The 16,377-nt window shown below is 49.5% G+C and overlaps 1 protein-coding gene across 8 annotated transcripts in view; it reads left to right on the top strand.

The window, feature by feature from the left end:
* Nucleotides 1-16,377, top strand: part of SRSF11 (serine and arginine rich splicing factor 11) — a 39,176-nt gene that overhangs the window by 1,587 nt on the left and 21,212 nt on the right. For 2 of the 8 annotated variants that reach the window (XM_055138690.1, XM_055138689.1), the window contains exon 1: nucleotides 12,305-12,800. In XM_055138690.1, the coding sequence (XP_054994665.1) occupies nucleotides 12,604-12,800 (197 nt within the window). In that variant the 5' untranslated portion in view covers nucleotides 12,305-12,603. Of the gene's footprint in view, nucleotides 1-12,301; nucleotides 12,801-16,377 lie in introns of those variants that run through there. The other 6 variants (XM_055138686.1, XM_055138687.1, XM_055138688.1 and 3 more) reach the window with 6 other exon arrangements.

Genomic DNA, 16,377 nt, shown 5'->3' with positions numbered 1-16,377 from the left:
CTGTGAATAATACTCTTGCTAGCGTTTACTTAGCTCCATCAGTTTTGCGAGTGAAGAAATGGCACCAAACGGGGTTAAGAGAAGTCTTAGAGGTTTCTGGAAGATAGGGCCAGAATTTTGAACCTGTATCTTGCTCTCAAGCTTTCCCTGTTAATAAGTGTGATTTGCCGAGTAGTTTGTATTCCATCCTTTCAACTTTCTTTGTCCTGGAACCACATGACAAGGTGTTTCAATTCCGTTTCAAGAGGCTTGCTTCTTGGAGAAACACTTCTTTCTCTATTAGGGGATTTTTCTGCCTACCTTTGGATGATGAATTCCTAAAAAATACATATATATATATATATACTGATACGAGCCATTCCTTCCTCCTCCCCCACAATAGATTCTTCAGTTCAACGTTATTTTAAAACGATGGGCACGGTACACATGTTTGACTTTATTGTGCTTCTACACAAATTAATTTTTAGTTGTCAACCTTTAAGGACAATATTATGTGGAAATACTGGTTCAGGTTGTATAAAAAATATTTTGTTGCATGGCGAGGGATCTGAAAAACCAAGATGACTGTTTAGTTGAGGTCAATTTTGTATGTAAAGAAATCATTGCGAGTCTGGAGCGATAGCACAGTGGGTAGGGTCTTTGTCTTGCATACGGCCTACCCGGGTTCGATTCCCAGCATCCCATATGGTCCCCTGAGCACCGCTAGGAGAAATTCCTGAGTGCATAACCAAGCATAACCCCTGAGCATCGCTGGGTGTGACCCAAAAAGAAAAAAGAAATCGCTGTACTGTTCCATATTTTAGCCACAGCAGATTGGTCAAATGAAACCATATACACTTGGGAAGTGAAGTATTTTATCTTTGTTTTTGGTGTCGGGGTTCAACCTGGAGGGCCTGAATGAGGCTTGTGCCTTCCCACTGACCAAACTACATGTTTGATCTCAAACTGACGGAAGCCAAAAACTTAGAACTTGAGTCCGTTTCTTTTGGAAAGAGAAGTTTCATAGTTCTATTCCTGAGAACTGGTGCTTTTCATCAGGCATTTAAGGAGAGTCCACTGCAAAGTGAAGATCCAGCCCTTTTCCAACATGGGCATTTAAGGATATTTGCTTTTTGTAAGAAACAGATTTTAGCTTCATGGAGGTAGCCAAGGGACGGAGGTGCATGAACCCCAAATTTCTGGGCTCTGTTTCCTGTCATGCTCTGAGCTGGGAATGGCCCTTGAGCACCCAGTGTCGCACCAAAATAAGACCAAGAAAAGGTGGCAGGGAGGGACAGGGTTGAAGAGAGTACAACACGTAGGGGACTTGCCTCACAGGTGGCCACCGTGGATCTGTCCCCAGCAGAGCCTGGTCCCCTGGCAACAACCAGGGAGTAAGCCCAGAGCACTGACTCGGGTGGTCCAAAAGCCACAAAAAGAGGGAAGAAATGGATTTTATATACCATATTAAAATGATATATAAAATCATTTTTTTCACTTGCTTGAGATTACTGCATTTGTCCAATAAGTTGATTTAAATAAATGGAAAGCAGCTTTTTCCTCTTAGCTTCTTTGCTAAATGCAAAAAGAAACCGAACATTTTGTTTCATAGTGGAAAGCAAGACTCTTACCAAAGTAAGATAAAACGATGGGCAAGTAGCTTGCCTCTTCCATTAAAATTTCCCATTCCCAGACAGCTGGGTTACTTGATGGACTTGTCGTGCCACATGTTTTTGATAGCTGAAAGGACAATTGATGTTATTGGGGCAAATGGAGAAATTGTAAGGGAAACAGCATTATTGTGTGTGGGCTTTTTAAAAATGGTTAGTCAGACAAATACTGCTCTGTGTGAACGAGACATCTGACAGCTTTCCAGGCGGGTGTCTAAAGCTGTTACCTAAGCAGTAGATCTGCAGACTTCTCTAGAAAGTTGCTTTTTGTCTAGAGTAACAGATTCAGCCTTTCAGCCTCTTGCTAATGAGTATATTTCTCTTGCAGAACATTGCCTTGTCGGTGAGAACTGTAATTTTATGGCAAAAAATAGCTATTGAGAAAATGTTTTTACCTCATTATTGACTGTTGTGATATCTAACACGTACTGTTGGTGAAGTGTGTGGGGCCTGCGTGCTTGGCTCTCTCCTCTGCTGGCGTCTGTGCTCCTCTAGGGCGGGCGGGTTGCTCAGGGCTGGAGAGTTGTGGTGTCCTGGGAGCCTCCCAACACCTGGTCTGGCCAAAACCCTGCGTCCCCACCCCGCCCCAAGAACTACCCGAACATATCCAAATTGAGAGAAAAGTTCTACAGGGCTTGGGGGCTTCGTGCTTTCGATGATTCCATTTTCGCGCTGTCTTCAGAGTTTCCGTCCTGTCCGTTTCACAGGTGCTTCGCATTTGAGCCGACAGCTGGCGACTTTTGAAAATGGTAGAAAACATTTTGCAGTCTTTTATTTTATTGAAGGGGCATATTTTGCATTTTTGTAGTTTTCAGTGGATCTCTTAGTCGTGCCTTGTTGGAATTGTGCGTGATGATTTTTTTTTTTTTTTATGGAGATTGTTTTCTTTTGAGGGGAGAGGGCCCGCACGCAGTGGTAGTTAGGGGTTACTCCGGGCTGTCTACTCAGAGATTCCTGCTGGGCTCGGGAGACTGTCTGGGATGCTGGGGATCAAACCCAGGTCAGCTGTGTGCGAAGCAAGCATCTTAACCCCTGTACTATCTCTCTGGCTCCTGTTCAGTCAGGTGTTTTTTTCTTTTTTTTTTTTAACACTTTAAATGATTATACAGACAAATACTGTTCTTTTTTTTTTTTTTTTCTTTTGGGTCACACCTGGCGACGCACAGGGGTTACTCCTGGCTCTGCACTCAGGAATGACTCCTGGCTGTGCTCAGGGGACCATATGGGATGCTGGGGATCAAACTGGGGTCGGCCTTGTGCAAAGCAAATGCCCTACCCGCTGTGCTATCGCTCCAGCCCCACAAATACTGTTCTTTATGAACAAGGCACCTGACAATTTTCCTTAGACAACATTTAATCCCGTGGACTTTATTCTTTGTCTCAATTTCAATTGGAACAAGAGAAAAATCTGAAGTGGATGGATTGGAGACAGTCACAATCAATGGATGTTTATTTAAATACTTGGTAAATACTTTATCATTTTTATTGTTTTATCCGAGCTTATTTAAATACTCGGATTTCAAGCGAGTGGCTTCATGCTCAACAATTATAATTAAGAGAAATGCTAGTTTAGCTTCCATATTACCTGCAAGACTGCAGGTTTATTTTCTGCTTATTTCTCCATCCTTTCACATACCAGTTGCTTTTTTATTTATTTATTTATTTATTTATTTATTTATTTATGTTTTACGTGATTAGAGAGGTAAGGTCTAGGGATGTTGAACTACTCGCCCTACAGCGCCAATCTGTGGCCTCCTCTGCCTTCTGGCAATCTGGAGGTCGCTGTTCCTCTCTCGTCCCCAAATTGATGGGCCCTTATTTCAGCTCTGATGATGTCCGCCTCAGAGATGCTGGCCTGTAGACTTTGCTTTCTGCCTAGAGAGTTGCTTTTTCCTTCATACCTGCCTGCCTTCCTTGCAGATAGTACTGGGTTCCGTGTTTCCAAGTGCTTCAGCTGGGGTGGAAGCTAATTGTGGCTTGCAGAGTTGTGATTCATGGTGTCAAGTGACAGGGGTGGCAAGTCTTGGTGTCCTCAAGTCCTGCCCTTCAGGTAGTCCGGACACAGGAGAGCAGAGGAGGCCAGCTGCAGGCGGGCCTTGATTTGAGGAAGGACAAGTGAACTGCGGCCCAGCCTTAACTAGGATGACGGGAAGGAGAAAACCCTCTCTGGGCTAGTGTCTAACCTGGAGAGGATGGGTGAGCTTTGCATTGGGATTGGGAGAAAGAGCAGGACAGTTGAGATGTTGGACAGAACCATCTCTGTAGATCCCAGGCCCTCCTTTGTCCGGACTAGGCAGATGGGGAGTTTCCTTGCCAGGCTTGTCCTAATCTTATCCCACCTAGTTCTCTCCTGCCCCTATATGGCCCCGCTCAGTTGGGAGGGAACACGGACAATTAGTGAGTCAGGAATTCCAATTTGGTTTTCTTATATTAGTAGTCTGAGCAATATCTAGTGGGTATGTGGGTCCTTTCTTCTTTCCAGCTGTGTCCTTTAGTAACTGTGCTCTGACCCAGGTCCGTACTTTTTAAGACGGATCAAACAGAATTGTAGTTGTTTGTGCCTTTTAAAAATAACTCTCAAGGGGTGGGAAGGGAACTCGAGATACTGGTGGAGGGCCGCTGGCACTGGTGGTGGGTGTGGAGCTGGAACATTCTATGCCTGAGACACTATTATTAACAAGATTGTAAATCATCCACTGTGCCTAAATAAAAATTGGGGAAGGAAAGAAAAAAATAAAACATGTTCTCGAAAGATGGAGAAAAGTAACAAAACCTTTTGTGTGTGATTTGAAAAACGGGGGTGCTTGGTTACCCCTCAGCTAGTGGTGCCCGCGGCTTGGTAAACAGCTGCTCCGGAGTCAGAATGAATCTGGAGATTCGCAGCTGTTGGTATTCACCTTCCCACCCCGCAGCCTCTGCACAGGGAAAGGACTTCTGGTAGATTGTCCATGTTTACCGCCACTTAACTGATTGCGAAGTATTTTCACGGTCACAGTCGCGCTCTTGGGTAAGACGCAGGTCTTGTCCATCCAGCGAACAGGTGCGGAGGTTGAAAATGTAATGCATTCCTCTGGACGCGGGGCCCACAGATGGCCGGGCAGCTCTCCCGGGCTGTGGGAGCTCCACACGGTCCCATTGTGCCTCTTTTTCACCTCTGGGAATTGGGGTCCCTGTGGTTAGTTAGGAGCGACACTGGCAGTTGTTGAGCGCATACTCGGGGGGCACAGTGAGGGGCTTCTCTCTTACACGCATGTAGTTAAGCATTCTGCATTAATTGCTTTATGAAATTTGCCATCCTCGCCCATCCCCCCCAAAGACCCCGTAAAGATGTGCCGCGGGAAGTAAGGCACTCAGCTTCAGGGGACCGATGGGGAAAAGTCAGTCCAAGCTACTAGCCTCAAATAGTGCGCCTGTGAAACTGCACCCAGATAAGGTGGCCTTTTGTTTATCAGAATGAAAGGCTGTTGTGTGTTTTGTTTGAGGACCACACCCGGCAGTGCTCAGGGCTTGCTCCACGCTCTGTGCTCAGGGATCACTCCCAGCGGGCCCAGAGGATGGAACCCAGGGCTGCCATGTGCAAGGCAAGTACCCTACCTGCTGTGCTCTGGCTCCAGCCCCTCAAAGTTTTAAATTTGTATTAATGTTTTCATTCTCACAAATCCAGTTCCGTGGTCATTATTTTATTCCAATTTTTCAGAGTGGGAAATGGGAGCTAAGTAATGAATCAAAGGGCACACTCCTGAGCCCCCATTGGTTTGACTTTTTTGTGTGTGTGAGCGCGCTCACGCGTTTGTTTGTTTGTTTATTTATTTAGGTTTGGGGGCCACACCTGGAGGTGCCCAGGGCTTACCTCCTGGCTCTGTGCTCAGAAATTACTCTTGGTGGTGCTGGGGGTGTGGAGGTGGGGTTATGGGATGCCGGAACCTGACCCGGTTTGGTTGTGTGCAAGGTTGTCCCTAGACCCTGGTGTGTTTTGGTCGGGCCCTGCCCCCTGGTGTCCATTCTGTGTGGTGCCGCTGATTGGCCTGGCACTTTGGCGCTTTGGCCTGCTCAGTGCCCACCAAGCTAAGGAAGGGGGGTGAGGAGGTGTAGGTTGCTCTTTCTGTTTGGTTGGGATTTTTTGCAGGGGTGGGGCTAAAATGCTATTAAAATAGCATTTTTAATAGCCAACAGGTGTGGGGGGGGGGCCTGTGCGACACCTGGTGGTGCTGAGGCTGTTCCTGGCTGTGTGCTCAGGAGTGGCCCCTGCTGGTGGTGGCAGGATCTGCAGCGGGGCAGCGAGGGCCCAAAGACTCGCCTGCCTGTTTCACCTTTTGAACCTTGTGGGCATGAAAGGTGTTGTAAACATTTGGTGAAGGAAGACCCTCTTATACCTGAACTGAGATGGCTTTCAGGTATTTTATTTCTCTTTAGAAATAATTTGCCACCATAAAGAATTTTCCTTCAAAAACCGAATGTTAATTTTGTACCATAGAAAAAAGTGCAAATGGTGTAAATCTAATTGTAGGGAGTGCTGATACTAAAATGCTTGAAACTACTTACAGATACATAAACTCTGCTGGGGTTCCCCCCACATACTCACATTTGATTTCTAAGCTGTGAAACATTTCTTCACATGGCCTTTTTCTTATTTGAGATGCCAGAAGAATTTTATGTAACAGACAACAGTATCATGTGATCAGTACATGAGCTTCCCCACCTAAGAATTTATGTCAGGCCCCATTCAATACAAAAGCCAAGCAAATCAGCACAGATAGATGGGGGGGGGGGGGTTCCCTACCAATATTTATGCATGGTAGCTAAAATACTGTCCATATGAATTCAGTTAACAGACTTTCCCCCTCTGTTAATCATAAAAACAAAGCCTTACCAAAAGGGCCACTCAGAATCCCTGACATTGAAATAAATTCAACTTTGCGGGGGCTGGAGCGATAGCACAGCTGGGAGGGCATTTGCCTTGCACTCGGCCGACCCGGGTTCGATTCCCAGCACCCCATATGGTCCCCTGAGCACTGCCAGGGGTAATTCCTGAGTGCAGAGCCAGGAGTAACCCCTGTGCATCGCCGGGTGTGACCCAAAAAGCAAAAAAAAAAAAAAAAAAGAAAAAAAAAGAAAGAAATTCAACTTTGCAAAACAGGTATTTGGAAATGAACCATAGTTTCCATACATTCCTAGAATGTTTTCTTTATGTTTGTTGGGGCCACACCCTCAGGGATTGCCCCTGGCTCTGCACTCAGGAATCCCTCCTGGCAGATCTGGGAACTGTATAGCACTGGGGGCTTAAACCAGGGCCTGCCATGTGCAAGCAAGTGCCCACCTGCTGCTCTCGTCCACTCATCGTCTGCCCATCAGTCTCAGTGCAAATTCCCCCACTTTCTTTCCCTTTTAGAGGGAAAAGAAGAATGGGGTGGCAGGTTGTTCCCATTTTGATTTTAAAAGATGCTTAAAAATTTAAAAAATATTTAAAGAACTATAATTTTTTAAATTAGAAATGTAGGTTTCAGAACTCAATACAAATTGAAATAAATCTCTGCAGATAAGGTTTTTTTTTTTAAGTCATATTTGTAAGCGGCATCTTTTCCCTCAGCTTTCTTTGCTTGTTGCCTATAAGCTATAGGGAAAATCCCCTCAATACATTGAGATTTTATCTTCATCCTATTTCCCCCTACGTCTAACAATTATATTCCCACCTGCATTCATCGACTTGAGATGTAAATTTTTTAGCACATACATCATATTTGGACCGTTTCGGCCAAATGCTTACTGTGTTGTGATACAGTAACATTGGGCATCAGAGCACAGATTAATACATGGTCTTCCTTGTTCTCAAAAGACGTTTCTCAGAGTGGAGGAGCTGCTTTACAACTAATTGATTCTTGTGGGGAGGTGGCGGGGGGTTGGTTTGTGGCTGGTTCAGAATCTCAAGGTTGTGTCAGTTTGGACTCTTCCACCATCTTTTGCACGAGGGAACTAAAGTCATCCTCAAAAACTGCTGATTTATCCCGCTAGGAATCTGGTGTCCTGTGAGTATGGTGATTGGCCAAGGATTCTTTTTTTTTTTTTTTTTTTTTTGCAGGGGCCAGGGGGGTCACACCTGGCAATGCTTGGGTTACTCCTGGCTCTGCACTCAGGAGGACCATTTGGGATGCCAAGGATCGAACCCAGTTCAGCCACGTGCAAGGCCTCTGGGCTGTGCTATCACAGCCCCATTCTATCTTCTGTTGCAGAACTTCTTAGCAGAATTCAGGAACCTAGAAGGAGTTGAAGCTTGTGTTAAAATGATAACCCCCACCCCCATGCCTCTGCCCCCATTGGGGGCGGTTTTCAGCGTTATTTTTTCTTACTCTCTCGATACTGGTGTCCGTTTTTCTTGGTACTGAGTAGCAGTTCCCCCGCCTAAGCATCAGGGCCCTACTGTGGGGCATTCATATCATATTTCGAAATTGAAATATTTCGAAAACCTGTCAGCAGTCATCACTAGAATATGGGGAGAGAGGACGAATATGGATGGGGCGGTGGGAGGCTCAGACCTGCCTTGTCTGTCTGAGGCTCTGGGTTTGAGCCCCTGGGCTGCTGTTTATCTGGAGGCCTCCCCTGATCTATTCCCTGAGAGGTAAACTTGACCCTTCCAACAGCCTTGTTGCCCTTCTGCTGTCAGGCTCTCCTGACGGTCTCTGAGCTAGACGGTGGAGAGTGCTCTTTTGATTAAGAAAGGGCTCCTACTTCTTGAAAGATTCTAGTTGCTGCTAACCCCCTCAAGGACCTTTCTAATTTGCTCTTTTCTGTGTGAGGGTTGCTCTTTCCCCAGAAACCCAAATGGATTGATCCCTTGTCTTTTTACTTTTTTAAATTTCTGTTTGAAGGCTTGGTTCAAAAAAGCTGCTATCCTGTGCTATTTCCATCCCGGCCCAGAACGGCCTGGCATCTTTGTATGCGTCTTTTGAGAGCTTGCTGTCGTTGACCTGATGTGTTTTTGGGGAGGTTTATTTTGGTTTTTGGGTTTTTTTTTTCCTTCCACTTTTTGGGTCACACCAGGTGATGCTCAGGGGTTACTCCTGGCTCTGCGCTCAGGAAGTACTGGCGGTGCTCGGGGGACCATATCGGATGCTCAGGATCGAACCCGGGTCTGCCGGGTGCAAGGCAGACGCTCTCCCGGGTCTGGCCTGACCTGATGTTTCATGAGCTTTTTGCTGTGTTTCTAGTGGCTAGAAAAATCCCGGGACAGAGAGCCGGAGCATAACATTTGAAGGAATTTGGACATTATTTTGACCCCTTCTTCTGATACTGGGGCTGAAGGAAATGCAGCAGCCAGGATACCATGTCTGAATTCTGTACTTCTTGTGGGGGCCTCTCTACTTGTCCCAGGTGCTCAGGGGACCCCAGGGGGTGCTCAAGGCTTGTGGCTGCCAGGCAAGTGCTCCAGTCCTCTGGGTTATCTCCCCGAGCCCATCTGTACTGCTTAGAGTTTTGTTAAATTAGCAGCCTACATAAGACAACCTGGTGGTCTCTTGTGTGACTTATGTATATCTTTTGCTGTATTTGTCACTCATTTTTCTAGCCACTTTGTCTACGGGAAACAGGTAATAATGGTGTGGGTTTGTTATTTAATGTCGTAGACCCAATCACGGCCTACTGTAATAGTGATAGAGTTTCCTTACTTAATGTATTCGACCTAAAAGAGTCTCCCGGAATTACAGCTTAGCTCCTCAGGTCCGCTCTTCACTGAAGTAGGTTTTTAATGTGGAGGGGTATTGGGGTGGGTTGGTTTGCGGGCCACACCTCAAAGGGCTCAGGTTCAACCCCAGGCCCTGAACACTAGCACTTGGAGCTGTCTAACCTACCCCGGAAGAAAGTCCTCACATGGAAAATTTTCTCAAATCTTCCGTAATAAATGACAGGACAAGGCCAGGAAATAGTACAGGGCTAGGCTGGCCTGGATCCAACTTCCAGCACCACATGATCCCTCAGTTGTGGGGAACAGCCCTGGAGCCCCCCTGCTCCGCCCACCACCCATCACCTCCGGGACCACCAGGGTCTTCCAGGCACTGCGGGTCCCAGTGGCCTCACATCTTTGGGCCTCTGCATTGAACCGCTGGCCCAGGGGGCTGAGAATCACTGATGCAGTCCCTGGGGAGCTGAGCACCACTTGGAGATCCCCCAAAAGACAGGCCTTTTGTCTCGTTTTCAGGGGTGGCAGTTGGTCATATCCGGAAGTGCTTAGGGCTGAGACTCAGCGCTTAAGGATCGCTCATGGCAGCTCGGGGCCAGACGGGGGCCAGACAGGGGCCGTATTCAGAACGAGCCCCTTAACCTCTCTCAGGCCCTAGGGCAGTAGAGGAACCATTTCCCTCGCTTTATGTCCAGACTTTCTAGCTGCTAGATAATTTGAAAATAAAATATACAAAATCTTCCTTCTTAGAACCAAACATTTTGGGCCCCTTTGTTTCTATGGGAGTCCCGTGCTTTTGCTCTGTTTAACAAGTCATACATAGACTGACCTGGTGAACTCCAAGAATTTTATCCTGTCAAAACTTTTTATTTGGTTCCCATGTATAGCTTTAATTACGACAAATAAATCAGGCATCCAGAAAAGTGTAAACAAGAGCGTTCTTTGTAACCCAAGAGAATAAATAGATGTTGACATTATTTGTGGTGGTGGTTGTTTTTGATTTGGGGGTACCCCCCGTGACGCAGGAGGCTCTGCCTGGCGCAGTGCTGGGGGCTGTTTCCAGTGGTGTTGGAATCACGCAGTGTTGGGGATCAAACCAGGACTCCCGCATACAAAGCTTTTGCTCCTGTGGGCTCTAGATGGTAACATTTAAAACTGGAAAAACAATGGTGTGAGCCCCCCCCCTTGGGTGGCGCCTAGTCCAGTATTGCACCAAGAAGCAGCAGCAGCGGGTCCCAGACCAAACAGAAATGACATGTGTGCTTCATCCTGACAGGGCACACTTAAGAGCCAGCTAACAGAAGTGACTTGCTAAGTAGAGCTCTCATGGTAATACTCTCAAAGACCTGAAGTTTCAAACTCCAAAAATTCTCCGGGTGTAGGGAGAGAGCCCTCCCCGCTCCAGGGGACCCCGCCCTGGGGCCAGCCTCCACTACCCAACCGCCACCACGCTCCAGGCCGCTTTCCACACACTCGGGCCGAGCCTCTCATAAATGGAAATAAATATATATATGCCTCTCGGAGAGCCCAGCAAGCTACCGAGTATCCCGCCCGCACGGCAGAGCCTGGCATGCTCCCGTGATGTATTCGATATGCCCGAAACAGTAACAAGAACAGGTCTCATTCCCTCCAATCATTGGGAAAGAGGAGTAAGGAGAGGCTGCTGAAATCTCAGGACTCAGACGAGTGGAGACGCTACTGGCTCCCGCTCGAGTAAATCAGTGAACAGGATGACAGTGATACAGTGGGGGGAGGGGCAGAGCTCCATAAAAATATTCTGGATCAAGCGGTCTTTAATAGTTTATAAAGACTCAGGCACGCGTGCCACACTCTGACTCTGGCTGGGTTCTAACTTAACCCGATCTCCCACCCTCCAGAGGTCCCCATCTGACCCTATCTCCGCTGGGCTCTGTCCTTGAGCAACCAAGAGAAGCCTAAACTTGGCTTGCATGTGTTGTGGGACAGCCCCGCGGTTGGATAAGCCAGGGAGGGTCATTCTCCAAAGGCACAGTGGGAGGGAGGACGCGGAATGTAGAGTCACAGCTCCTTAGAGCCCACTGGATGAAAGTCGAGTGGGATCATTCCAGGGGCCCAGTGAAGAAATCTGTTGGAGGCTTTCTGGGGAAAAGCTTCAAAATTATATTTCGATCAAGGATCTGCATGAAAGCAAGCTTGTCTCCAGAAATCTCAGACAATACACATGACTATATGCGGGTGCTGTAAAACGTCAACTTGTGAGATGAAAATTGGTTGATAAAGCGCTCGCGGTCCACCCTACTTACATATAGTTTGTTTCCACGCCCCCTCGTCCCTTCGTGGTTGTGATGTTGCGCATTGCTTGCCTCTCAGCAGACAGGCAACTGAGGCCACGACTTCCGGGGTGCGGGGTGGGGGCTGCGCCCACACGTGCTTACGGGGCTCTCACTTCGGGGCGCGCTAGGGGTCTGGTGCTCACATACCCGGGATGGGCCAGGAACCACTTTGTGCTGCTGACAAATGGGCAGAGGCTGCCGAGATCCTTGGGCGCTAGTGGACCCTGGGATCTCCCCGGGCGTTAGTGGACACTCGCATCTCCCCTGGTGCTATTGGGCACTGGAACCTCCCGTGGCGCTAGTGGACACTGGGGACCCGAACCGGGGCCATATGCTCCCAGGGCGGGCTGCACCAGGAAATCTGGCTACAAGTAAATAGATGCGGGCGGCAGAAAAGTCTGGCGCTGGGGCCGGCCAGTCCGGGCTTGGGAGCGAAGTGTTGGCAATTCCCGGACCGGGGCCGAGGACTGCGGACTGCCCCGCACGGGCATGTCTAATGCACGCGGTCGCGGGAACGTGCCGCCTGGGCGGGGACGCGGCGCGCGCGGGCTCGGCTTCCGAAAGCGGCCGTCGCTGCCGAGCACCCGACGGCGGGCGGCGCGGGCCGCTGCGCCTGCGCGGGGCGGGGCGGGGCGGGGCGTGGCGGCGGTGACGCGCGCGCCGCGGGGCATTGTGGGCCCGGGCGGCGAGAGCGGCGGCTGGAGGCGGCGCGGGGGCGGCCGTTGGTGCGCCCGCCTGCTCGCTCGCTCGCTCGCGCCCTCCTCCGCCCGTCAGGCCCGGCCTCGCGCGCTCCCCTCCCTCCCGCGGCCCGCGGCGGGGCGGAGAAACGGCGGCGGCGGCGGCAGGCGGCGGGCCTGGTCCTCGGCCTCGGCCTCCTCCTCGCGGCCCGGCGGCCGGTCCCTGTCCCCCCTCCCTCTCACTGTTTGTTGTGTGTTTGATGTGTTAAAGCAGGGGCGAGACGCCGAGCAGCGCCATGAGCAGCACCAGCGTCGTGCCCAGCGCCGCGGGCCCGGGCCCCAGCGGCGGGCCGGGCGGCGGCGGGGGCGGCGGCGGCGGCGGCACCGAGGTCATCCAGGTGACGAACGTCTCCCCGAGCGCCAGCTCCGAGCAGATGCGGACCCTCTTCGGCTTCCTGGGCAAGATCGACGAGCTGCGCCTCTTCCCGCCGGAGTGAGTGTCGGCCGCCGCGGCGCGGCCTAGCCGGGCGCGGGCGGGGGGGGCGGGCCGCGCGCGGGGGAGGGGCGCGGGGGGGCGGGGGCGGGCCGCTGCTCTCGGCGACCCGAGGCGAAACAAGAAACAAAACAGAACAGGACGGTTTTCGCCGCACCTGGGCTTGGGTGTCCTTTGTTCCCGCGTCGGGCGCTGGGCGAGTCGCTGACAGTTTGGTGGGAGCGGGAGTGGGGGGCCGCGCCCCTGCAGCCCCCCGCGCCCCCGGCCCTCGGGCCGCCTCCCCCGGCCTCGCGGGCGGCACTTTGGGTGCAGCAGCGTGGGGGGAGGGGACTGTCGCGGGGACGGGAAAGCCAGGAGGGAACAGCAGCCCTGTCGGTGCTTGTGCGCGCTCGCTTGGTGGCCGCCGCTTGGTGGCCGCCGGCCCTGGGAGGTTTGTGATGTCACTCAGGTGCGGGGCGCGCCGCCGTCCCCGGGGAACCCGCTGTCGTTCGTCGCCGGCCCTTTAACGTGCTGCCCGACGACGGTGGGTTTCGCTCAGGGAGTGCGTCTGCCCCCTGCCCGGGAGGACGCGCAGTGGGGGAGTGACAGTTCCTCGCTGAGCTGGCCAGGGAGGGGAGGGGGGTACCGAGTTCCCGAGAGGAGCGTTTCATGGTGAGAAACTGGCCTTGCTTCGGCAGTGCAGGAAGAACAGCTCTCAGAACCTGGACACCCTTTATTTTGTCAAGTTAGTCAACACCCAGGTGGCGACTGATAGAAACAACACTTCGTTTTGTGGTTGTGTTCACATTTCCTCTCTACGCCCTCCCCCCCCCCCGAAAAAAAAAGGGTGACATTTGTGTGTGCCTGGAGCTCTTCTCCTATAAATACGGCATCGTGTGCTGCTCTCCTGTCACTGATCATGCCGCCGCGGGGAAGCCTTGCCTCGCCAGCTGGTCCTGCCCTTCTCTCTCCTCTCCGCACCTATCGCCAATTGATGGCTTAAAACTCAACTTCTTCCCTCTTCTAGAGTCTGAACCCCCGAGGTAGTGCATGGGATCATCCTGACCGCCCCCAGGGGCCTGTTTAAAGTACAGGTGCATGATTAAAATCCAGCCAGCACCTACTGAAATTCTAATTTTAGTCCTGAGTGTCTGGTGGAGGATGTGGGGCTGGGGCTGTGGGGGGTGTCCTGGGATTATGTCGAGACGCTTCAGAGACAACTTAGACGCGATCCTGTTTCATTTGCTTACAAGATGACTTGGTAAGCAAAAAGTACCCCATACTTGAACCCGATGATCTTGACCCACGTCTGTGTGGCAGCCTAAACGCTATCTGAAGCTATCTCTTAATTTCATTGGCGTTCAAGGCTTGCTCCTGGCTGGGCACTGCCAGACAGAATGTGATGCCAGGGATCCTGGGTTTGCCATGTGCAAAGCAGGCGCTTAATCTGTCTCTCTGCCCGCCCCCCCACCATCTCCTGTTTATTCAGTGTTAAACGTTACTGTGATTGTTCCTGAAATGTATAATGGAAGTTCACTGTCCACCTGAATGTGTATTATGCTAGATGCTTTCCTGTTGTTTTTTTTTTTCTACTTAGTTCTTACTAACTCAGAGGAAGACTTATCTTTTATCCTGTTTCACAAGTGAATGAACTGAAATTCACATGGGTGGTTTTATCACTGTCAGAGTCAAAGCTAGTAGTGAACTTTGATCCCAGTGAAGCATACGTGAGTTAACACCCAATTGCAGGCTACTACTGTTCCCACTGCAGGTTGGTATAAGTTCATGAGTACTTCTCAGGGACCCAAAATAAATACTTTAATAATGAGATATGGAACTCAGTAGTGGTTTGGGGTTTGTTTTTTCCTTTTTTTAAGCTTTGTAACACATCCCACCTGAGTTTGACTCTGGACCACCCTTGTGGTACTCTGAGCTTGCCAGGCGTGATCCCTGAGTGCAGAGTCAGGACTAAGCCCTCAGTAACACAGGGCATGGGCGAAAAACAAAGCCAAACCAAAACAAAAAAACCCCACACAATTGGGAAGATCAGTACGGTCAGGTGAGGGGCAGAGAGCAAAAAGTGGAAATTGGAAATGGCTCTTCATAAGCTCGGATACTTCTATTCAGGGATGGTCAAAGGCCCCGTATTGTGGTGGGAGTAGAAGAGTGATAGCAGTGGTCTAAACCAGAAGTTCTTTTGAGCAGCCCTCCCGGAGGTTGCCCAGGGGACGCCACATGGTTCACCTGCAGGCCTCAGAAGGGGAACTCAGGCCCCACTGAGGAAGCCTCTGGGGAAATGACATGCTCTGGGGACCAGGGTACACATTTTGCATTTAAGAGACCTGGATTCTTGTGGTCCCCCAAGCCCTAAAGCCAAAAAATAAAAACTGAAAAGAACAGCCTCCTATATGGAAAGAATTCTTCAACTCATTGAGATTGAAATAGAACAAGGAGGTGTGAATTTTCATTGTGTATTCCAGAAGATTCTAAAAGAATTCACTCTTAGAGGAAACTCGAAATACTAAAAAGTCTGCCGATACTCTTTTAAGTGAAGGGTCCAAAAGTATCACCCGGAAGCTGGAGAGTCAGTCCAGGGATTAAGGTATTTATTTGCATGCAGCCCACCCTGGTTTGATGCCCAGTGCCACAGATGGTCCCCCGAGCACAGAGCCGGGAGTGATCCTTCGGCACGCCCTGGTGTGGCCCAGTTCCCCCACTGCTGTCCACGGGGTTCACTATTTCCTATCCTGCTTTTCCGCTCTTTTCACCCTCTCATCCTCATTTATAGTCTTACAATTACATTTTTAAGGAGTGGCATAAGCACAAAATTCTAAGGTAAAGAAATTGATTTCTCATCTTTTGGGCTGGGGGGATGGGGGCAGTCCACACCCAGCATTGTTCAAGGCTTATTTACTCCGGGCTCTGCACTCAGGGGTCACTCTGGTGGGCTTGGGGGACCATATGGGATGACCATGTGCAAGGAAAACGCTCTACCCATTGTACTGTCCCTCCGGTCCCTAATAAATGGAACATTTTCATTTAAGGTATTTGTTGGGGCAAATAACAATGACTTCTTAAACACTATTTGAAAGTCAAGAGATGAATTATTTGCCTTTCAAATAATTTTGATCTCATTGTCTTTCCTGTGGTATTTAAGTCATATTTTTAATCTCACCCTATTTGATATAACCAGAGTTATAATTTTTACAGTTCTGTGACATGAGTAGGTAGGAAAAATATGAATCATTTTAAGATTGTTAAATACATAGGGCTATGCTTATGAGCACGTGGGCGATACTTGGTACTAATTTTATTAAGTATCATATCCCATATATTAAGAACCTAATATTTTATAGTGGGGGCTTTTTGGTTTGGTTTTTTTTTTTTTAGTCTGTGCTGTGAGAAATGATAGAGGTTACTTTTAAAAAGAAATTTTAAATCAAATTAAAAAAAATTTTAAGTGCCTATTCCTGTAAGGCATTGTGTTAAGAGTGTCACTGATTAAAATATGGCTAGCAGAACAGAACTGTAGCTTTAGAACTGTTAAAATTGCATGCATCTTTCTACCCAGGGTGTGGCATTGTTAAATTTCACCGGT

This window comes from Sorex araneus, chromosome 5 (genome assembly GCF_027595985.1).
Source record: "Sorex araneus isolate mSorAra2 chromosome 5, mSorAra2.pri, whole genome shotgun sequence".
Classification (NCBI taxonomy): Eukaryota; Metazoa; Chordata; class Mammalia; order Eulipotyphla; family Soricidae; genus Sorex; species Sorex araneus.
The sequence above is the reverse complement of the archived record's forward strand: the minus strand, read 5'-3'. Positions and strand labels throughout refer to the sequence as shown.